Below are 24,454 nucleotides of genomic sequence, written 5' to 3' on the forward strand. Positions count from 1 at the left end.
CAGAACTGGCAACCCCCCACTCATTTATGACTCCATTCGGGGCTAACCGACAGTTTAATAATCACTGGCACACTGTGAGGGATCATATACAAAACCATAATAATATGCAAATGTCATGAAGCGAGTAATCCAGAGTCTTGGCTGAATGCTCCGGGAACTTAGTTCAGTTCCCCTATAAGCAGCTAGTGCAGGCTAAATCCAGTTATTAAAGAAAGAACTGACAATGGCATGCACTGGTGACTGTGAAATTACTGCTAATTGTCATAAAAATCCATTCGGGTCACTAAACGAAGGCACTCCCTCAGCACTGACCCTCTGACAGTGCGGCACTCCCTCAGCATTGACCCTCTGACAGTGCGGCACTCCCTCAGCACTGACCCTCTGACAGTGCGGCACTCCCTCAGCACTGACCCTCCGACAGTGCCCTCTCCCTCAGCACTGACCCTCCGACAGTGCCCACTCCCTCAGCACTGACCCTCCGACAGTGCCCACTCCCTCAGCACTGACCCTCCGACAGTGCCCACTCCCTCAGTGCTGCAGTGGGGGTTTTGTAGTGAGGTCTATGAGTGTGTAATAATGATGTCCACTGTATGAGGCCAGACACAAGGACACGGTACAGTCAGTTCCCAGAGCTGCTCAGAACATCATGTGATCGCTCAGGATGAAACCTTCCCGGTCTGCAATGTTGTTGGTTTTGGTGACTGTGTGTCTGTGAATGTTGCAATTGGTTGTGGCACATATTCAACAAGATTTCCCCACACCTCGGCAGGAAAGACTCATCCTGTCATTTACTAGAAACGCCGTCAGTGCTTCGTCGGCAATAAGCAGGACCCCTTTCTCTATAAATACTCCCTCTGCTCCCGACTCCTGACTACTACCACAACAACAGCACTCAACAAAGCAAATCCAGGAGCAGAAATGACGGTCCACCCCACGCTGATCATCATCGCAGCCAGCCTAGTGGGATCGTTCTGTGCCCCACCACAGACCTGCAAGATGCTGAAACCCAGAAAGATTGAGCTGACAAGCCCCACGGTAAGTGGGAGAGGGCACAGGGGTGCACTGGTAACCCGCAGCTTTCATCTGAGGAGAAAGGGGCAGACCTGCATTCACATAGCACCCTCTCACTGCCTTGGGACACCTCATGCCCTCTCCGCAAGACTTTGGGTTTGCAGCCAATGAGCTGTTTTCTGAACGGTGGCGAGTGAGGTTTGGGAGTGCAGGAAATGCAGCTGCTGGGCTGTGCACAGCAAGATCCCACAGGCAGCAATGTGAGAGTCTAGAAAACGATTCACTTTCGGAATGATAACCGGTTCATCCGAACCACGGGCTTCACGCCAAGACCCAGGAAAGGTCCAGCGTGATCTTGCAGGCAGTGCCACATTGATCAGCACTGACCCTCCGACAGTGCAGCACTCCCTCAGCACTGACCCTCCGACAGTGCGGCACTCCCTCAGCACTGACCCTCTGACAGTGCGGCACTCCCTCAGCACTGACCCTTCGACAGTGCAGCACTCCCTCAGCACTGACCCTCTGACAGTGCGGCACTCCCTCAGCACTGACCCTTCGACAGTGCAGCACTCCCTCAGCACTGACCCTCTGACAGTGCGGCACTCCCTCAGCACTGACCCTTCGACAGTGCAGCACTCCCTCAGCACTGACCCTCTGACAGTGCAGCACTCCCTCAGCACTGACCCTCCAGTAGTGCGGCACTCCCTCAGCACTGACTCTCCAACAGTGCGTCACTCCCTCAGCACTGACCCTCCAGCAGTGCCCACTCCCTTAGCACTGACCGTCCAACAGTGCCACGCTCCCTCAGCACTGACCCTCCGACAGTGCGGCACTCCCTCAGTACTGACCCTCCAACAGTGCAGCACTCTCTCAGCACTGACCCTCCGACAGTGCGGCACTCCCTCAGCACTGACCCTCTGACAGTGTGGCACTCCCTCAGCACTGACCCTCTGACAGTGCCCATTCCCTCAGCACTGACCGTCCAACAGTGCCACACTCCCTCAGCACTGACCCTCCAACAGTGCAGCACTCTCTCAGCACTGACCCTCCGACAGTGCGGCACTCCCTCAGCACTGACCCTCTGACAGTGTGGCACTCCCTCAGCACTGACCCTCTGACAGTGCCCATTCCCTCAGCACTGACCGTCCAACAGTGCCACACTCCCTCAGCACTGACCCTCCAACAGTGCAGCACTCCCTCAGCACTGACACTCCGGCAGTGATGCACTCTCTCAGCACTGACCCTCTGAGAGTGAGGTACTCCCTCAGCACTGACCCTCCGACAGTGCGGCACTCCCTCAGTACTGACCTTCCGACAGTGCAGCACTCCCTCAGCACTGACCCTCCGGTAGTGCCCACTCCCTCAGCACTGACCCTCCGACAGTGCCCATTCCCTCAGCACTGACCCTCCGACAGTGCCCACTCCCTCAGCACTGACCCTCCGACAGTGCGGCACTCTCTCAGCACTGACCCTCCGACAGTGCGGCACTCCCTCAGTACTGACCTTCCGACAGTGCCCACTCCCTCAGTACTGACCCTCTGACAGTGTGGCACTCCCTCAGCACTGACCCTCCGACAGTGCGGCACTCCCTCAGCACTGACCCTCCGACAGTGCGGCACTCTCTCAGCACTGACCCTCCGACAGTGCCCACTCCCTGAGCACTGACCCTCCGACAGTGCCCACTCCCTCAGTACTGACCCTCTGACAGTGTGGCACTCCCTCAGCACTGACCCTACGACAGTGCGGCGCTCCCTCAGCACTGACCCTCCGACAGTGCGGCGCTCCCTCAGCACTGACCCTCCGACAGTGCGGCACTCCCTCAGCACTGACCCTCCGACAGTGCGGCACTCTCTCAGCACTGACCCTCCGACAGTGCGGCGCTCCCCCAGCACTGACCCTCCGACAGTGCGGCGCTCCCTCAGCACTGACCCTCCGACAGTGCGGCACTCTCTCAGCACTGACCCTCCGACAGTGCGGCGCTCCCTCAGCACTGACCCTCCGACAGTGCGGCACTCTCTCAGCACTGACCCTCCGACAGTGCCCACTCCCTCAGCACTGACCCTCCGACAGTGCGGCACTCTCTCAGCACTGACCGTCCAACAGTGCCACACTCCCTCAGCACTGACCGTCCAACAGTGCCCACTCCCTCAGCACTGACCCTCCGACAGTGCGGCACTCTCTCAGCACTGACCGTCCAACAGTGCCACACTCCCTCAGCACTGACCGTCCAACAGTGCCACACTCCCTCAGCACTGACCCTCCAACAGTGCCCACTCCCTCAGCACTGACCCTCCGACAGTGCGGTACCTGTTTCCATCACATTTGTTCTGATAATTCAATTCCAACAAAGGAGCCTCTTAAATGTCCACTTTACACCTCTATCTTCACCCCCTCTCGTAACAGCGATAGGGTTCACCTCGTCCTTACCTCTCATCTCACCAGTAGCCACATCCTAAGGATCAGTAGCCACCATTTCTGCCATCTCCAGAGAGATGCCACCACCAGACTCACACATTCCCTCCCTTCCCTTGCCCACCTTCAGCAGGGACTCTTCACTCCAGTCCTCTTCTTCGTCAGTCCCAACATTCCCCCACCTCTCCACCCCCATGGTGGCCCACTGAAGGTATTATACTTGTCCATTTACCTCCTCAATATCCAAGGACCCAAACATACCTTCCAAGTGAAGCAGCACTTTACCTGCACTTCTCACAATCTAGTCTACTGCACTTGCTTACCACAATGTGGTCTCCTCTACTTTGGGGAAACAAAGCATAGACTGGGTGATTACTTCACTGAACACCTACGTTCTGCCCATAAAAATGACACTGAGCTTCCAGTTGCCTGCCACTTTAACACAACACCCTGTTCCCAGCCAACATCTCTGTGTCTCAGGCTTGCTCCAGTGCTCTGGTGAAGCTCAGCACAAACTGGAAAAACAGCACCTCATTTTCTGCTTTGGAACTCTGCTGGCTCTGGACTCAATATCGACTTCAACAATTTTAGGGCTTGTGAGATCTTCTACCATGTCCTTACCCCAACCCCACACACCAAGCCTTGTTATCACATGGGCTGCCATTACACACAGCCCATTGTCCGCTCCCAACAGTCTCCATTAACAGCCATTGCCCCTCCCATCCAGAACGTTACCCAATCCTTTGTCCAAATTCTCTTCTCCCTGTTTGGGCTCTATCCCCACTGATTGTTCACTCCTTACTCCTTTCTCCCTCCAAACCCAGTCTTCTGCACAAATCCAATTTTTTTCCTTGAACCATCAGTTCTGAGGAAGGCTCTCTGATTCCTCTCCAGCTCCCAGACCTACTGAGTGCTCCCAGCACATTTCAGTTTTTGTTGATTGGGCAATTCTCAATTTTTGCAAACAGTCATTATTGGAGCGTTGCAGATCTCCGTTCTCAGGCCTCAGCAACGCCCCAGCGATAGGAATGATGTGGGTGAGGGCAGTCACTGTATTCTCACCTGATTTGTTGTCTGTACGAAGACGTGAAGCAAAGTGAGCTGTGGGGAAGCTACAAAGAGACAATGAGGGAATATCGAGGGAATATTGATTGGTGAAGTGAGTGGGCAGTAACTGGGTGATGGAGTACATTGTGGGAAGTTGTGAGGTTGTCCACATTTGTAAGAAGAGTAGACAAGCTGTGTACTAACGTTTATGTCAGGAGGCTGCGGAACGTTACACCCAAACATTGGGAACGGGGCCATTCAAGCCCTTCCAACCTGCTCCGCCATTCAATATGATCACGGCTGATCCTCAAACTCAACGTCCTGCCCCTGAAACTTACTCCAAATACTTTGAGCCCTTTTAGCCCCAAAGCTAAAGTGCAGAGGGATCTGGGTGTCTTTGTACATGTGTCACAAAAGGTTAGAGTGCATCCACAGCCAATCATTGGGATGTTCCAGTAGAACGTGAGGGAGGGATTAAAATGAAGGTACAGATGTCATGTTGCAAACAAAATTCCTAGGATCCCCAAAAACCAGGCATAATGGCCCTCCCACCCAGATCAAGCACCACCACACCCCCCCCGTCCCCTGGGGAATCCACTCTAACCTGTACATCTCTGGGTCATGGGAGGAAACCAGAGCACCCGGAGGGAGACACAGGGAGAATGTGCAAAGTCCACAGAGACAGTCACTCGAGGGTGGAATCGAACCAGGGTCCTAGTGCTCTGAGGCAGTGGTGCTAACCACTGAGCCACTGTGCCACCCCAAAGCTGGTGGGGCCTCACCTAGGCTATTGTGTCGAAATCTGTTTTCCTTACTTGATGAATAGATACTTAATGACTTTTATGGGAGGGAGTTCTGAGCTCACTCAGCTGGTCCCTGGGTGAAGAGGTTTGTTTATGAGCAAACATTGAACAGTTTGGGCCTGTACTCGAAGAAGGAGGAGAGGTGACTGGATTGAAGTATACTCGATTCCAAAGAGGCATGAGAGCACCAATGCTGAGAGGAGGTTAGCTCAGTTCAGTTCCTGCACCGACTGAGGTTACTATAAAGGACTCTCCTCCGACCTGAGGAATGGTGACCGTATTTACTCCAAAGTGAATTTTGACACCAGTTCTCTAAAACATTAAAATAAAATAAAGATTAAAGATATTAAAGAATAAACAAAGAGAAGGCAAAGAACACCAATTTAAACTTCTCAAGTAAAAGCAGAAATTGCTGGAGAAACTCAGCAGGTCTGGCAGCATCTGTGGAGAGAGAAACAGCGTCAATGTTCTGAGGAAGGGTTACTGGGCCTGAACCATTGACGCTGTTTCTCCCTCAGTGTTTATCTCCCTCTCGGCTTGTCATCAGCAATCCCTTTGTTTGACTGTTCTTTCTCTTCTCTCTTCCTCTCTCTCTCTCAGCATCATCTCCACAGGTTCTCTACAGTCCTTCACCCCCATACCCCAACCCCACCCCACCCCACCCTCACCTCTCCCCTACCCAGGGTTAGAGTTAGGGTCAGAGTCAGCGTTAGGGTTAGGGTCAGGATCAGGCTTATGGTTAGGGTCAGAGACAGGGTTAGGGTCAGGTTTAGAGTTTTGGTTAAGATTAGAGTCAGGTTTAAGGCTAGGGTTAGGGTCAGGATTAGGGTTAGGGTCAGGGTTAGGATTAGAGTCAGGGTTAGGGTTAGGGTTAGGGTCAGGGTTAAGGTTAGGGTCAGGGTTAGGGTCAGGATCAGGGTTAGGGTTAGGGTCAGGATCAGGTTTAGGGTTAGGGTCAGGATCAGGGTTAGGGTTAGGGTCCGGGTCAGGCTTATGGTTAGGGTCACAGACAGGGTTAGGGTCAGGTTTAGGGTTTTGGTTAAGATTAGAGTCAGGGTTAGGGTTAGGGTCAGGATTAGGATTAGGGTCAGGATTAGGGTTAGGGTTAGGGTCAGGATTAGAGTCAGGGTTAGGGTTAGGGTTAGTGTTAGGGTCAGGGTTAGGGTCAGGATCAGGTTTCGGGTTAGGGTTAGGGTTAGGGTCAGGGTTAGGATTAGAGTCAGGGTTAGGGTTAGTGTTAGTATTAGGGTTAGGGTTAGGGTTAGGGTTAGGGTTAGGGTCAGGTTTAGGGTCAGGGTTAGGTTAGGGTCAGGGTTAGGGTTAGGTTGGGGTTATGGCTAGTGTTAGTATAAGGGTCATGGCTAGGGTTAGGGTTAGGGTTAGAGTAAGAATTCAGGTTAGGGTTAGGGTCACCCTTACACACAGCCTTCACTCTCTAACAGCCCCCTGCTCTCTCAGTTATCACTGAGTGACTATGACAACGTTCAAGCCTGGATAAGGAGGTGAGGTGGGGGATGGGGGGGGGCGCGGTGTCACATTGGGACAGAGTCTCAGAATCACTGTCCCTGTCATTCCAGGTGCTCTGCTCGTTTCCACCAGCAGGTGGTGCCAGCAGACCATGACCAATGTCAGATTGATGCCACCACTTTGTTTAGCCCCCAAACCGTCTCCAAAACAGACTGCCTTTTCCTCTGGTGAACACAGTGAGAGTTGTTAAACTTCCCCCCTCTTCCCCCCCCCCCCCCCCCACCGACCCTCACATGGGGCAGGTTCAAGGAGCTGAGTGACCTTTTACTGTTCAGACACTCGCTGGCAGGTTATTTGACTGCGAGTTATTTCCAAACTCAGTCCAAATCCTGCCCTCACCCAATCCCCCACAAATACACTTGGATTAATCATCGGAGAGTTCAAAGGTGACCATAAATTCCTCAGCTTGCTGTAAATTCCAAATTGGTTGACTCACTCCATCAGGACATTAGACACAGGAACAGAAATTAGGGCATTTGGCCCAATCTGTCTGCTCCACCATTTAATCATGGCTGATAGATTCTTCAACCTCATTCTTCCGCTTTCTCGTCAGAATGCTTGATCCCTCTTACAATCAAGAACTTATCTATTTCTGTTTTAAATATACTCGACCTGGCCTCCCCAACCTTCTGTGGCAGTGAATCCTACAGATTCCCCACTCTCTGGCTGAAGGAGTTCCTCCTCATCTCCATTCAAAAAGGTCTGCCCTTGACTCTAAGGCTGTGCCCTCCCACCAATGGAAACATTTTCCCAACATCCACTCTGTCCAGGCCTCTCAGTATTCTGTAAAATTTCAATCAGATCCCCCTCATCCTTCTCATCTCCATCGAGTGCAGACCCAGAGCACTCAAACATTCCTCCCTTTGTTGGAGCTAGGCCTGAAGCCTTTACCTGTTTCCAGGTGGCTAAGTGGCTCATGTCCCACATCGATATGGCCAAAGTCCCCCTCCACCCACCCTCCTCAGTTTGCAGTCACCACTTGGCTGAGGACCAATCAGGGTGGACAATGCCGTAATCTGAGAGCAAGTTGATCCAACAGTCACTCGATGGCCGGGGGAGGTTAGTGCACATTCGACAGCAGACAGCTTTGGTTCCTTTGCCACTTTACCACCCGGCCCAGAGGCATGAGCTAATCCAAATGCCCCACCTAAGTTCAGTGAAGACGACACCGGCCTGGGATCTTCCTGTGCTGTGCTGTGTGACTCAGTACTGTGTCACGGGGAGTATTTAACAATACGAGCTGTTGGGAGGGCAGTGACCTCCTTTATTCGCTGACTGGGCCAGCATTTATTACCCATCCCTTATTGCCCAGAGGGCAGTTAGGAGTCAACCACATTGTTGTGAGTCTGGAGTCACATGTACGCTAGACCAGGTAAGGATGGCAGCTTCCTTTCCGAAAGGACATTAGTGACCCAGATGGGCTCCATTTGGTTACCTCCACTGATCCCCCCCCCACCCCACCTTCAATTCATGGTCATCATTAGACTCTTAATCCCAGATATTTTCGTTAAATTCAAATTCCACCATCCGTAATGGCAGGATTTCAACTCAGGTCCCCCCCAGGCAGTTTCTGGGTCTCGAGGTTGACGGTCCAGTGGTATTGCCATTAGAGCCATCACCCACCAACACTGCACCCCCCACCCCCACCCCCCCGCCCGCACCCCAGATCCCTACCCCCCACTCCCATAGCACTATCTGAACAAATACCGTGTCACTGTCCACTCTTGGAACATGGCAGATGTTGTCCGTCCCTAACTGACCAGATGGGCCAATGGGCTGAGAAGTGGCAGATGGAGTTTAATTCAGATAAATATGAGGTGCTGCAATTTGGAAAGCAAATCTTAGCAGGACTTATACACTTAATGGTAAGGTCCTAGAGTGTGTTGCTGAACAAAGAGACCTTGGAGTGCAGGTTCATAGCTCCTTGAAAGTGGAGTCGCAGGTAGATAGGATTGTGAAGTAGGCATTTGGTATGCTTTCCTTTATTGGTCAGAGTACTGAGTACAGGAGTTGGGAGGTCATGGTGCCTCTGTACAGGACATTGGTTAGGCCACTGTTGGAATATTGTGTGCAATTCTGGTCACATTCCTATTGAAAAGATGTCGTGAAATTTGAAAGAGTTCAGAAAAGATTTACAAGGATGTTACCTGGGTTGGAGGATTTGAGCTACAGGGAGAGACTGAACAGGCTGGGGCTGTTTTCCCTGGAGCGTCGGAGGCTGAGGGGTGACCTTATAGAGGTTTACAAAATTATGAGGGGCATGGATAGGATAAATAGGCAAAGTCGTTTCCCTGGGGTTGGGGAGTCCAGAATTAGAGGGCATAGGTTTAGGGTGAGAGGGGAAAGATTTAGAAGGGATCTAAGGGGCAATGTTTTCACACAAAGGGTGGTACGTGTATGGAATGAGCTGCCAGAGGATGTGGTGGAGGCTGGTACAATTACAACATTTAAAAGGCATTTGGATGGGTATATGAATAGGAAGGGTTTGGAGGGATATGGGCCAGGTGCTGGCAGATGGGACTAGATTGGGTTAGGATATCTGGTCGGCATGGACAGGTTGGACCGAAGGGTCTGTTTCCATGCTGTACATCTCTATGGCTCTGTGAGTGTACGGACTGTGTGAGTGTACGGACTGTGTGAGTGTACGGACTGTGTGAGTGTACGGACTGTGTGAGTGTACAGACTGTGTGAGTGTGTGGACTGTGTGAGTGTGTGGACTGTGTGAGTGTGTGGACTGTGTGAGTATACAGACTGTGTGAGTGTGTGGACTGTGTGAGTGTACGGACTGTGTGAGTGTACAGACTGTGTGAGTGTGTGGACTGTGTGAGTGTACGGACTGTGTGAGTGTATGGACTGTGTGAGTGTACGGACTGTGTGAGTGTGTGGACTGTGTGAGTGTACAGACTGTGTGAGTGTACGGACTGTGTGAATGTATGGACTGTGCGGGTGTACGGACTGTGCCACCTGGGAGGGTAGTTGAAGCAGGAAGCCTCACAATCTTTATAAAATGCTTGGATGAGCATGCGCCACGTCATAATATTCAAGGCTTTGGGTCTTGTGCTGCAAGGTGTAAGGTTAGCTTTGACAGTACAGACTCAGTAGGCTGAATGGCCTCCTCTACATTGTGTCATTGTATCACTTAAAAGTATTCAAATTCTCTCTTCAGGAAGAGAGTTCCAAAGTTGGGAGAAATATTTGACCCCATCTCTGTCTCTCGGGGTAACCTTGTATTTTTAGACAGAGGTTCCAATTCAATATTGTCCCATTGAAGTAAGCATCCTCTCCATGTCCACACTGTCAATCCCCTTCAATGCTGTATGTGTCATCTCTCACTCTCCCAAACCCTGGTCAGTATAAACCAAATGTGTCCAACCTTTCCTCATTACACATCCAACTCATTCAGGCTTCAGCCAGTGTACTCAGTCAGAGACCTGCTTCCAAATACATTTATCCTTCCTCCCTTAGGTAAGGAGACCAATAAGCTCCACTGTACTCTCGGTGTGGTCTCACCTACACTCTGTGGGGCAGGGGACAGTGGTGCGATGGATAATGCGTCTGACAACAGATCAGGTTCAGCTCCTACCTGACTCAAGTGAAACTTGCAACTTCGGGACGGCACAGTGACTCAGTCGTTAGCGCTGCTGCCTCACAGCGGCAGGGACCCAGGTCTGATTCCAGCCTCAGGCGACTGTCTGTGTGGAGTTTGCACATTCTCCCCGTGTCTGCATGGGGGGGGTTTCCTCCCACAGTCCAAAGATGTGCAAGTTTGGGTGGATTGGCCATGAAAAGATTGCCCCATTGTGTTCAGAGATGTGCAGGGTGGGTTAGCCATGGGGAGTGTGGGGTTACAGGGTAAGGGTCATAGAATCGCTACAGTGTGGAAACAGGCCATTCGGCCCAACAAGTCCACACTTGACCCTCCAATGAGTGACCCATTCCCCAACCCTATTACTTTACATTTCTCCTGACTAATGCCCCTAGCCTATATGTCCCTGAATACTATGGACAATTTCCCATGGCCAATCCACCCTAATCTGCACGTCTTTGGTCTGTGGGAGGAAACCGGAACACCTGGAGGAAACCCACACAGACACAGGGAGAATGTGAAAACTCCACACTGGCAGTCACCCAAGTCTGGGATTGAACCCAGGTCCCTGGCGCTGTGAGGCAGCAGTGCTAACCACTGAGCATCAATGGTCAGTGATGAGTTGATGAACCGAACGCTCTGCTTCCCCACTGTGAGGATTTTGTTTAGCGGAATCATAACCTTTCCACTTTTCGTAGCCTGTGTGACACGCCCTGTGTGTTTATGAAGAGAAACACTGAGGTATCTTCCCCATGTAACATTCCTTCTTAACCCTCTTCATTACTGACAGTTCACAGGAAAGTGGTACCTCCTCCGCTGGGCAACCCAGTATGAGCCATACCGCCAGGAATTCGGTCAAGTGGACAACACCTTTATCCTGATCAGCCCCGTTGTCCAAATGAACAAAACGTTGATAAAAGGCTACATGAGAATGTAAGACCATTTTATATTCCCCTCCTTTGACAGTGGTTTGGTTTCTCATTGATGCTGGAGGGACTGAGATCTACGAGTCAGCAGGAACAGGAGGAGGCCATTCAACCCATCGAGCAATGCTAAGAAACAAAGCGTAGGCCATTCAGCGCTTCAAGGCCTGCTCCATCATTCAAATATAAGTTCATAAGTTCATAAGATATAGGAGTCTGGATTAGAGTGGTGTTGGAAAAGCACAGCAGGTCAGGCAGCATCCGAGCAGCTGGATAATCGACGATTCGTGCAAAAGCCTTTCATCAGGAATGAAGGCAGGGAGCTTCCAGGGTGGAGAGATAAATGGGAGGTGGGGTTAGGGCTGGGGAAAAGGTAGCAAAGAGTACAGTAGGTGAATGGGGGTGGGGCTGTGCGTGATAGGTCAGAGAGGAGGGTGGAGCAGATAGGTGGGAAGGAAGATTGGCAGGTAGGACAGGCCATGAGGATGGCGCTGAGTTGGACAGAGCAGAATTGGGCCATTCGGCCCATCGAGTCTGTTCTGCCATTCGATCATGACTGATGTGCTCCTCACTCCCATCTTCCTGCCATCTCCCCATATGCCTTCAACCCATTACCAATTAAACATCAGTCTAACTCCTCCTTAAATTTACTCACTGTCCCAGCATCCCACCGCACTTTGAGGTAGCGAATTCGACAGATTCCCAACCCTTTGGGAGAAGTAGATTCTCCTCAATTCTGTTTTAAATTTGCTCCCCCTTGTCCTAAGACTGTGATCTCTCGTCCTAGAATGCCCTACAAGAGGAAGCATCCACTCCATGTCTATCTTATCCATACCTTTTATCATCTTGAATGCCTCAATTTGATCTCCCCTCATTCTTCTAAATGCCAGACTGTAGACTGAATCTCTTTAATCTCTCTTCATACGACAAACCCCACATCTCTGGAATCAATCTAGTGAACCTCCCTCTGAACTGTCTCCAACGCCACTACATCTTTCCCCAAATAAGGGGACCAAAACTCCGCACAATACTCCAGCTGCAGTCTCACCAATACCTTGTGTATAAACCATGTATAATACCTTGTATATGATCCTCAATCAGGACATGACTGAACCAAATGGGTTTTTACAGCAATACAGGGTGATCCCTGGTTCAACATTAAGTCTAGCCTTCAGTTCCAGATTTATTAATCTCGTTTTCATCAGGAGCTGAGTTGGGGTTCGAACCCATGACCCCAGAGGGAGAGGCTCAATGACTGACCCAGTGATGTTAACAGAATGGCGTGTGTATGAAACATTCACAATAGGGTTCGAGTCAGATGGAGAGATGAATTCAGGGAACTCTGAGTCGTGTCGTGTGTAAACCCAACCAATGGTTTCGCCAGTAGAATCACACAGAGCAGAAAGAGACCATTCCGATTCCCACACTCATGTCCCTTCCCTGAAAACATCGGTGTTTCTTCTCTTCAGTCATCGATCTGATCTGGTCACTTCTGAAACTACGGGAAGGAAAGCTCTGCTCTTTTTTATCAACCACCTCAGACGTGTTCCGTCTGGTGCCTGACCTCCCACCAACGGAAACAATCCCCCCTTATTTACTCTATCCAGAACATTCCCAATTCTCCTACTCAACATTTCCTCAACTCTCTCTGCTCGAGAGTCAAGAATCAGCAAAAGGGTTTGTCATACAGTCGTGATGTACTATTCAATGGTAATATTGTGAGCAGTTTTGGGCCCTGTATCTAAGGAAGGATGTGCTGACATTGGAGGGGGTCCAGAGGAGGTTCACAACAATGATCCCAGGGACGAAGGGTCATTTGAGGAGCGGTTGTGGACACCGGGTTTATACTCTCTGGAGTTTAAAAGGAATGGGGGGGTGCAGTGGGAATCCAGTTGAAACCTATAGAATACTGAGAGGCCTGGATAGAGTGGACATGGAGAAGATGTTTCCATGAGTAGGAGAGACTAAGACACGAGGGCATAGCCTCAGAGTGAAGGGATGACCTTTTAGAACTGAGATGAGGAGGAATTTCTTTAGGCAGAGGGTGGGGAATTTGTGGAAAGTGTTGCCACAGAAGGCAGAGAAGGCGAAGTCATTGAGTAGGTTTTAGACAGAGATAGATAGGTTCTGGATGAGTAAGGGGCTCAGGGGTTATGGGGAGAAGGCAGGGGAATGGGTGGAGAAACATATCAGCCATGTTCAAATGGTGGAACAGACTTGATGGGCCAATTGGCCTAATTGTGCTCCTAGAGCTAATGATCTGATAAATCAGTTGTTTCAGGGTCCTGAAGAGTTACCTGGATAACTCAGACCTCAGGGCGAGTTTACGAATTTGTGTCTTCTTTTGGAACGCTGCTTGATCAGATTGTCAGAAAAACTCCATCAGAAGAAAAGGAAAAGAACGCTTAAAAACACAGGCTTGGCCTCAACCATGTCGTGGCCAATTCTTGGCATTGCCCTTTAGGAAGGATATTGAAGACACAAGAGAGGGCACAAGAAAGATTAATGAGAATCCAGGCTCCAGACACCAGAGATTTTCATTACTGCACAGAGTGGGGATGGATTTACTGGAGAAGGTTTGTCTGGAGGTCTGATTGAGGTGTTCAACTGGACAGAGGAGAGAGGGAGAAACTTTCCTGGTAACAGGAGACTGGGAAGCAGGGGCCAGAGACTGGAGGTGACTGGCAAAAGGAGCAGCAGTGACCCGAGGAGCTAGAGTTCAGAGGGAGTTGGGAATCACCGTCCATGAATTACAAAGTGGGAATATCCGAGCTCAGCGGGAAATAGGGAAGGCAAGTGGATTATTGGCCTTCAATTCCAAAAGAAAGGAATATAAAAGTCAGGAGATTTTGTCAAAACTAGACAAGGAACTATTCAGACCGTAGCTGGAATGTTATGATCTAGTTATCGAAAGAAAGATTGGAGGCAGTTCAGGTAAGCTTCACCCAGCCTGATCCCAGGGGCTGTCTTATGAGGAGGGGGGTGAGTAGTTTGGGATTGTGTGAATTGGAATATGGAGAATTGAGGGCGCCTTTATTGACACCCACAAGGTGCGAGGCAGAGTAGATGGGGAGGAGCTGTTTCCCCTTGAGGGCCAGAGGGCATCATCTCTGGGGGGTGGCAGAGACGGAGGAGGAATGATGAAGGGCTTTTGCCCGAAACGTTGATTTCGCTGCTCGTTGGATGCTGCCTGAACTGCTGTGCTCTTCCAGCACCACTAATCCAGTAGTAGACAACTTCCCATGGCCAATCCACCCTAACCTGCACATCCCTGGGCACTATGGGACAATTTCCCATGGCCTATCCACACTAACCTGCACATCCTTGGGCACTATGGGACAATTTCCCATGGCCACTTCACCCTAACCTGCTCATCTTTGGGCTGTGAGAGGAAACCGGAGCACCCAGAGGAAACCCACGCAAACACGGGGAGAATGTGCAACTCCACACAGACAGTCGGAGAGTTGCCCGAGGCTGGAATCGAACCCAGGACCCTGGTGCTGTGAGGCAGCAGTGCTAACCAATGAGCCACAGTGCTGCCCAGATGGAGGGCATTTGGCCTGCTGTGTTTGTGGCAGCTCTCTTTACAGCAGCTATTTAACTTGTCTCCCTCTGTCATCCCATTGCCATCGACCTGCAAATCATTACACCCTCCTGAGCATATATCCCATTCCCTTCGGAAAGCAATGACTGAAGCTGCCTCCGCCCATTCCCAGACAGCTGAATCCAGATCCTAACCACTTACTGTGAAAGGAAGATTCTCCTCTATAGCATAAAGCCATTCAGGCAGAAGAAAACCATTCTGCCCATCAAGTCTACCCGGCCATTCAGTGGAATCTTGGCTAAAGTGATAACCATCAACTTGATTTTCCTACCTTTCTCCCATAATCTCTCCCCCACAACCTCTCCTGCATAACCTTTACCCCATAATCTCTCCCCCATAACCTCTCCTGCATAGCCTCTCCCCCATAACCTCTCCCCCTAACCTCTCCCCCATAACCTCTCCTGCATAACCTTTCCCCCATAACCTTTCCCCCATAACCTCTCCCGCATAACCTCTCTCCCATAATCCCTTCCTGATTAAAAATCTCAGCCTAGAATAGACTTCATGACCCAGTGTTGACAGCCCTCTGTGGTGAAGAATTCCCCAGATTCACTCCCCTTGGAGGGAAGACATTCCTCCTCCGTCTCTGCCACCCCCCAGAGATGATGCCCTCTGGCCCTCAAGGGGAAACAGCTCCTCCCCATCTACTCTGCCTCGCACCTTGTGGGTGTCAATAACTGCTGTGCTCTTCCAGCACCACTAATCCAGTCTTTGATTTTCAGCACCTGCAGTCATTGTTTTTACCATGGGAAATTGTCCCATAGTGTCCAGGGATGTGCAGGTTAGGATGGATCAGCCATGGGAAATTGTCCCATAGTGTCCAGGGATGTGCAGGTTAGGATGGATCAGCCATGGGAAATTGTCCCATAGTGTCCAGGGATGTGCAGGTTAGGATGGATCAGCCATGGGAAATTGTCCCATAGTGTCCAGGGATGTGCAGGTTAGGATGGATCAGCCATGGGAAATTGCCCCATAGTGCCCAGGGATGTGCAGTGTAGGGTGGATTGGCCATGGGAAATTATTCCATATTGCCCAGGGATGTGCAGTGTAGGGTGGATTGGCAGTGCTAAATTGTCCCATAGTGCCCAGGGATGTGCAGGCTAGGTGGGCTAGCCATGGGAAATGTGGGGATAGGATAGAGAGTGAGTCTGGGTGGGATGCTCTTCAAAGGGGCAGTGTGGACCTGATTGGCTGAATGGTCTGCTTCCACACTGTAGGCATTCTATGATCTGTGCTGCAACCATTGAATGTTGTCAGCAAATCCCGACCCAGTGATAATGGTGCCAAAATGATGGGAGTGTGGGAGTTTGTGCTGACAGTAATTCCAACCTTACTTTACCTTAGAGGAAACAACTGTATTTCAGAGATGGAGGCTTACCGTTTATCCAACAACGGCCTGGAATTCACCTTCGAACGTAAGTACTGGATTTCAGGATTAAACAAGCAAAAATCATGGATTGATTTAATTTGCTTACAGGGTGTTGGCATCGCTGGTTGAGCCCAGCACTTACTGCCTGACCCTAATTGCCCCATGAATGTGTGGGGGTGAGCTGCTTTCTTCAATCACTGCAGTGTAGGACGTTCACTCAGAGAGTGTTAGACTTTCAAATGTGGAGGGGCGCATGAGGGGAAAGAGACTGGATGAAGCCCGAGTTCTGAACGAGCAAGAGGCAGGTGGTGGGGGTAAGAGTCTATTGCGGAGGTGAACGAGAGCAGGAGAAGGAGAGAGGCTTTAACACACAAGAGGGTTGGGAGATGGGGCTCACTCGCTGAGGGCGTTGTCAAGGGGCTGTGTCAACAGGTTCTCAAATGTCAGCTTCTGACCCCAGGTTAGCACGGTGGCTCACAGCACCAGGGACCCAAGATCGATTCCCCCTCAGGTGACTGTCTGTGTGGAGTTTGCATGTTCTCCCTGTGTCTGCGTGGGTTTCCTCCGGGTGCTCCGGTTTCCTCCCACAATCCAAAGATATGCAAGTCAGGGTGGGTTGGCCATGGGAAATGTAGAGTGATATGGTGCATGGGTTGTCTGGGTGGGGGTGCTCTTAAGAGTGTGAGTGTGCACTTGATGGGCCAAATGGCCTGCTTCCACACTGTAAGAATTCTATGAAGACCTGCTCCTTAAGCATTTATCTATTAAACAGACAGAATGATGGCTTTCTCTCTCTCTCTTACACACACAGCGAGGCCATACATGGTATTCCGGGTCCTCAACACAAAAATTCCAAATTGCCTGATTATCCACACACAGGAGAGGAGACAAGGCAAAATGTACAACACAATCGCACTCTACGGTGAGTACTCACTGCCAAACCCCTTCCCTAATCACTGTACGGTGAGTACTCATTGCCAATCCCCTTCCCTAATCACTGTACGGTGAGTACTCACTGCCAATGACCTTCCTGAATCACTGCACGGTGAGTACTCACTGCCAATCCCTTTCTTCAATCAATGTACAATGAGTACTCACTGCCAATCCCCTTCCCTAATCACTGTACAGTGAGTATTCACTGCCAATCCCCTTCCCAAATCACTGTACGGTGAGTACTAACTGCCAATCCCCTTCCTTAATCACTGCACGGTGAGTACTCACTGCCAATCCCCTTCCCTAATCACTGTACGGTGAGTATTCACTGCCAGTCCCCTTCCTGATTCACTGTACAGTGAGCATTCACTGCCAATCCCTTTCTTCAATCAATGTACGGTGAGTACTCATTGCCAATCCCCTTCCTGAATCACTGCACGGTGAGTACTCACTGCCAATGACCTTCCTTAAACACTGTACGGTGAGTACTCATTGCCAATCCCCTTCCCTAATCACTGTACGGTGAGTACTCCCTGCCGATCCACTTCCATGAATCACTGTACGGTGAGTACTCACTGCCAATCCCCTTCCCTAATCACTATATGGTCAGTACTCACTGCCAATCCCCTTCCTTAATCACTGTACGGTGAGTACTCATTGCCAATCCCCTTCCTGAATCACTGCACGGTGAGTACTCACTGCCAATGACCTTCCTTAAACACTGTACGGTGAGTACTCACTGCCAATCCCCTTCCCTAATCACTGTACGGTGAGTACTCCCAGCCGATCCACTTCCATGAATCACTGCACGGTGAGTACTCACTGCCAATGACCTTCCTTAAACACTGTACGGTGAGTACTCACTGCCAATCCCCTTCTCTAATCACTGTACGGTGAGTACTCACTGCCAATCTCCTTCCTTAATCACTGCACGGTGAGTACTCACTGCCAATCCCCTTCTCTAATCACTGTACGGTGAGTACTCACTGCCAATCTCCTTCCTTAATCACTGCACGGTGAGTACTCACTGCCAATCCCCTTCTCTAATCACTGTACGGTGAGTACTCACTGCCAATCCCCTTCCTTAATCACTGAACGGGGAGTACTCACTGCCAATCCCCTTCCCTAATCACTGCACGGTGAGTACTCACTGCCAATCCCCTTCCCTAATCACTATATGGTGAGTACTCACTGCCAATCCCCTTCCTTAATCACTGAACGGGGAGTACTCACTGCCAATCCCCTTCCTTAATCACTGCACGGTGAGTACTCACTGCCAATCCCCTTCTCTAATCACTGAACGGGGAGTATTCACTACCAATCCCCTTCCTACATCACTGTACAGTGAGTACTCACTGCCAGTCTCCTTCCCTAATCACTGTACGGTGAGTACTCACTGCCATTCCCCTTCATGAATCACTGTATGGTGAGTACTCACTACCAATGCCCTTCTCTAATCACTGCACGGTGAGTATTCACTGCCAATTCCCTTCCTTAATTACTGTATGGCAAGTTCTCACTGCCAATCCCCTTCCATAGTCAGTGCTGAGGGTGCGCCGCACTGTCAGAAGGTTAGTGCTGAGGAAGTGCCACACTGTCGGAGGGTCAGTGCTGAGGAAGTGCCACACTGTCGGAGGGTCAGTGCTGAGGGCGTGCTGCACTGTCGGAGGGTGAGTGCTGAGGGCGTGCTGCACTGTCGGAGGGTCAGTGCTGAGGGTGCGCCGCACTGTCGGAGGGTCAGTGCTGAGGGTGTGCCGCAGTGTCGGAGGGTCAGTGCTGAGGGAGTGCCACACTGTCGGAGGGTCAGTGCTGAGTGAGTGCCACACTGTCGGAGGGTCAGTGCTGAGGGCGTGCTGCACTGTCGGAGGGTCAGTGCTGAGGGCGTGCTGCGCTGTCGGAGGGTCAGTGCTGAGGGAGTGCCGCACTGTCGAAGGGTCAGTGCTGACAGAGTGCCACACTTTCGGAGGGTCAATGCTGAGGGAGTGCCGCACTTTCGGAGGGTCAATGCTGAGGGAGCGCCGCATTGTCCGAGGGTCAGTGTTGAGGGAGTGCCGCACTGTCGGAGGGTCAGTGCTGAGGGAGCACCGCGCTGTCGGAGGGTCAGTGCTGGGGGCGTGCTGCACTGTCGGAGGGTCAGTGCTGAGGGAGTGCCGCACTGTCGAAGGGTCAGTGCTGACAGAGTGCCGCACTGTTGGAGGGTCAGTGCTGAGGGTGCGCCGCACTGTCGGAGGGTCAGTGCTGACAGAGTGCCACACTTTCGGAGGGTCAATGCTGAGGGAGTGCCGCACTTTCGGAGGGTCAATGCTGAGGGAGCGCCGCATTGTCCGAGGGTCAGTGTTGAGGGAGTGCCGCACTGTCGGAGGGTCAGTGCTGAGGGAGCACTGCGCTGTCGGAGGGTCAGTGCTGGGGGCGTGCTGCACTGTCGAAGGGTCAGTGCTGACAGAGTGCCGCACTTTCGGAGGGTCAGTGCTGAGGGAGTGCCGCATTGTCGGAGGGTCAGTGTTGAGGGAGTGCCGCACTGTCGAAGGGTCAGTGCTGACAGAGTGCCGCACTTTCGGAGGGTCAGTGCTGAGGGAGTGCCGCATTGTTGGAGGGTCAGTGCTGAGGGAGTGCCGCACTGTCGAAGGGTCAGTGCTGACAGAGTGCCGCACTTTCGGAGGGTCAGTGCTGAGGGAGTGCCGCATTGTCGGAGGGTCAGTGTTGAGGGAGTGCCGCACCGTCGGAGGGTCAGTGCTGAGGGTGCGCCGCACTGTCGGAGGGTCAGTGCTGAGGGCGTGCTGCACTGTCGGAGGGTCAGTGCTGAGGGAGTGCCGCACTGTCGAAGGGTCAGTGCTGACAGAGTGCCGCACTTTCGGATGGTCAGTGCTGAGGGAGCGCTGCATTGTCGGAGGGTCAGTGCTGAGGGAGCGCCGCACTGTCGGAGGGTCAGTGCTGAGGGCGTGCTGCACTGTCGGAGGGTCAGTGCTGAGGGAGTGCTGCACTGTCGGATGGGCTGACCCTGAGAGTTGGCTGTGAATGGTTCGATGAGTGTGAGTTGATCACTGTATATGAGAAGACAGTAATGGAGTGAGTGGACAGGCTTCACTCTTTAACCATCTTGTGTCTGATTGAAACAGGTCGAAATCCAAATGGGCTGGAGAATGGGCGTAAGATCTTTGAAGATCAGATTCTGTGCGTGGGAATGAAGAAAGAAAGGATTATGGTTCCAGCTCGAGAAAAGGTTGGCTTCCTTTCTTGATCTTCCTCAGAAATGGGTGGAATGTAGTTTGAATGATGTAAGTCCAAAGAGAAAGGTTGAAATTCTCCTCACCTTTGGTCCCTCGCGATCTGACTGTCCCCTGGTTGTCCTGTCAGTGCAATGGAGTCTCTGGAACACTCTGTTGTTGGTTTCCTCACTCGTACTAAGATCCGTTCACTCACCAAACCCCTTCCCCACCCCCGCTTACTGACCTCAAAGGGTTCCCCGTCTGGCAACCCCTCAACCTTCAAATTCTCAGCCTTGTTTTCAGACCCTTACCTGTTCTTCCCCTCCCCTCCCCAACTTCGCTGCCACTTTGATCTCCTCCAAACACACAATGCTTTAAGGTCTCTGCTGTCCTGCACTCCCAGTGTCTTCCCCAGCCCCAGCTGTGTCACCCACACTCTGCCTTAAAGCTTAACTAAGTCAGAAATCACACCACTCCAGGTCATAGTTCAACAGGTTTATTTGAAATCACAAGCTTTCAAGAGCGCTGCCCCCTGGTCAGGTGAAGTGGTTCATTAAGTGACAGCGCTCCAAAAGCACAGGATTTCAAATAAACCTGTTGGACTATAACCTGGTGTCATGTGACTTCTGATCTTGTCCACCCCTGTCCAACCCCAGCACCTCCACATTAAAGCTCAGCACATGGCAACAACGTTTAACATTGACATGATGCAGTATAGAAATTCAGCAAGGCTCCTTAGACAGCACCTTCTGAACCCATGATCATCACATGTACCATAAAACATCGGAGCAGGAATAGGCCATTCTGTCCAGTGAGTCTCCTCTGCCATTCAATGAAATCTTGTCTAATCTAATTGTCCTCAACCCACTTTCCTGCCTTTTTCTCTATAACCCTTGATGCCCCCTCATTCCTGATGAAGAGCTTATGCCCAAAACGTTGATTCTCCTGCTCCTCGGATGCTGCCTGACCTGCTGTGCTTTTCCAGTACCACACTTTTCGACTCGGACTCTCCAGCATCTGCAGTCCTCACCTTCTCCTGATTAAATATCTGTCTATCTCAGCCTTGAATATTCTTAACAACCCAGACTCAACAACCTTCTGTGGTAAAGAATTCCATGGATTCACTCCCCTCTGTAGGAAGATATTCCTCCTCATCTCTGTCATAAATGTACCAACCCCATACACTATGCTCCTAGACTCTCCCACAAGGGGAAACAACCTCTCCACTTCTCTCCTGTCAAACTGCTAAGAATCTTATATTTTCAGTAAGGTGTCCTCTCACACTTCTAAACTCCATTGAGTACCATCCAGAAGGACAAGGGCAGCAGATACATGGAAACCCCACCCCCTTCATCTACCCCTCCAAGACACTCAACATCCTGACATGCAAATATGTCGCCATTCCTTCAGTGTTGCTGGATCAAAATCCTGGAATTCCCTCCCTAAGGGCATTGTGGGTCAACCCACAGCACATGGACTGCTGCGGTTCAAGAAGGCAGCTCACCTCCCACCTTCTCAAGGGGCAAGTAGGGACGGGTAATAAATACTGGGCCCAGCCAGTGATACCCACATCTTATGAAATAATCCAAATCATTTTAAACTCCCTCTTTCTACTTCTCCGTCACTCTAACTCATTTTGCTTTGTAACTCTTCCTTTCTGAGTGAGAACACCCTGGCTCAGTGTCAGCAGTTGTCCTGCTAAGTGCCTCACGAACAGCTTAATATGTAAAAGTTGCCACACACACATTGTTGTTAAATTTAAATAACAGATGAGAAACCTGTTTCATTGCTTCACATCACTTACCTTTCCCGTGTTTAGCTCAAACATTTGGCAACTGAAGCACATTCGAAGAGTTAGTTATTGAGGTTTTACCCATGACACATGGTTAAAAAAAATTCACACGACACCATATTATAGTCCAACAGGTTTATTTGGAAGCACTAGCTTTCAGAGTGCTGCTTCTTCCTCAGGTACTGGTGGGGCAGGATCACGGGGTACAGAATTTATAGCGAGCTACCTGATGAAGGAACAGCATTCCAACAGCTAGTGCTTCCAAATGAATCTGTTGGACTATAACCTGGCATTGAGTGATTTTGAACTTTGTACACCCCAGCCCAACACTGGCACCTCCACATCATGCATGGCGGCAGTCTAGCTGTGGGATCTTGCTGTGCACATATCAGCTGATGCATTTCCCTGCGTCATCGCAATAACCAGCTACCAATCACTGCAGGGCATCCTGATGTGGTGGAAAGCCCTATACAAATGCAAATCTTTCTTTCCAACTTCAGATTCTTCTCTCAGACAGCTGAGCTGCCGTTGGCTGAAAACCTGGGAATATTTGGATGAGGGGTGCTGCAGAGTGGGTGAATTGGGTGTTTGGAACCCTTGTGTATCAGGGTGAAATAAATTCGTGTCACCTTAACTATGACTTTTGTTTGTTTCTTCAGGATGAGTGCGACCCACAAAGTACAGAGGACGCGATCTAACGGAAATGAAGAAATTAACTCTCCTTGTCAACACAAGCTTTGCAAAACCCACTGTCTGGCAATGCATTTCCAAAACCAAGTTTTGAAACTAGAAACAAAGAGTTGTTTGCAATATTTCAGTGTTAGTTCTCTGAACTGCTTTTCCCAGAAAATAGTCTTGTTTGCTAATGGTCAACCGCAGAATGTTCCCCTGGGTCTGCAGCTTCCCATAGAACACTCCCACTCCCTCCATCATCGACGCTCAGTAACAGCAGTGTGTACTATCTACAAGATGCGCTGCAGAAATTCACCAAAACTCCTCACACAGCACCTTCCAAACCCACAACCATTTCCATCTAGAAGGACAAAGGCAGCAGATATATGGGAACACCACCTTCAAGTTCCCCGCTAAGCCATTCACCATCCTGACTTGGAAATAAATTGCCGTTCCCTCACTGTCACTGGGTCAAAATCCTGGAATTCCCTCCCTAAGGGCATTGCGGGTCAACCTACAGCACATGGACTGCAGCAGTTCAAGAAGGGAGCTCACCCCCACCTTCTCAAGGGTCAGCTAGGGATGGGCAACAAGTGCTGGGCCTAGCCAGCACCACCCAAATCTCATGAAATAATCCAAATCATTTTAAATTCCCTCTGTCTACCTCTCCATCACTCTACCTCATTTTGCTCTTTTACTCTTCCTTTCCAATAGTGAGTTTTGAGAAGATTTGTAGCTCAGATTGAGGTTCTGGATGTAGGTTTGCTCACTGAGCTGGAAGGTTCATTTTCAGACGTTTCGTCACCACACTAGGTAACATCATCAGTGAGCCTCAGGTGAAGCACCGGTGGTATGGCCTGCTCTCTATTTATGTGTTTATGTTTCCTTGGGTTGGTGACACCATTTCCTATGGTGATGTCATTTCCTGTTATTTTTCTCAAGCGGTGATAAATGTGATCCAAGTCAATGTGTTTGTTGATGGAGTTCCGGTTGGAATGTCATGCTTCTAGGAATTCTTGAGCGTGTCTCTGTTTGGTTTGTCCTAGGATGGATGTGTTCACCCAGTCGAAGTGGTGTCCTTCCTCATCTGTATGTGAGGATACTAGTGAGAGAGGGTCATGTCTTTTTGTGGCTAGTTGGTGTTCATGGTTCCTGGTGGCTAGTTTTCTGCCTGCTTGTCCAATGTTGTGTTTGTTACAGTTCTTGCAAGGTATCTTTTTTGTAAATATCATTAATTTTGCTTCTGTAATGTAATGTCATTTACAAAATAGCGCAGAAAACTTGCCACCAGGGTACATGAACATCAACTAGCCACAAAACGACATGATCTTCTCTCACTATTATCCTCACATACAGATAAGGAGGGACACCACTTCGACTGGGACAACACATCCATCCTAGGACAAGCCAAACAAAGACACGCACGAGAATTCCTAGCAGCATGACATTCCAACCGGAACTCTATCAACAAACACATTGACTTGGACTTGATTTACCACCCCCGAAGAAAAAGAACAGGAAATGACATCTCCACAGGAAATGATGTTATCAACCCAAGGAAACCTAAAC

General features: G+C 50.5%; 1 protein-coding gene across 1 annotated transcript; it reads left to right on the top strand.

The window, feature by feature from the left end:
• The first annotated feature begins 774 nt into the window (after positions 1 to 774).
• LOC140469414 (alpha-1-acid glycoprotein-like) lies at positions 775 to 24,221 on the top strand. Its single transcript, XM_072565911.1, has 6 exons — positions 775 to 1,035; positions 11,177 to 11,319; positions 16,258 to 16,328; positions 17,094 to 17,204; positions 20,332 to 20,435; positions 22,873 to 24,221. Exons 1-6 carry the CDS (start codon positions 919 to 921, stop codon positions 22,909 to 22,911), a joined length of 585 nt encoding a protein of 194 aa, XP_072422012.1. The 5' UTR covers positions 775 to 918; the 3' UTR covers positions 22,912 to 24,221.
• Positions 24,222 to 24,454: the final 233 nt, after the last annotated feature.

The sequence above is a fragment of the Chiloscyllium punctatum genome, chromosome 49, assembly GCF_047496795.1.
Source record: "Chiloscyllium punctatum isolate Juve2018m chromosome 49, sChiPun1.3, whole genome shotgun sequence".
NCBI classification, from domain to species: Eukaryota; Metazoa; Chordata; class Chondrichthyes; order Orectolobiformes; family Hemiscylliidae; genus Chiloscyllium; species Chiloscyllium punctatum.

Excerpts from the sequence above, each read along its gene's own strand:
- LOC140469414 (XM_072565911.1), top strand. The coding sequence starts at position 919 with ATGACGGTCCACCCCACGCTGATCATCATCGCAGCCAGCCTAGTGGGA. Across the intron at positions 16,329-17,093 it reads CCTGGAATTCACCTTCGAAC|CGAGGCCATACATGGTATTC; the intron begins GTAAGTACTGGA and ends TTACACACACAG. Across the intron at positions 20,436-22,872 it reads TGGTTCCAGCTCGAGAAAAG|GATGAGTGCGACCCACAAAG; the intron begins GTTGGCTTCCTT and ends TTGTTTCTTCAG.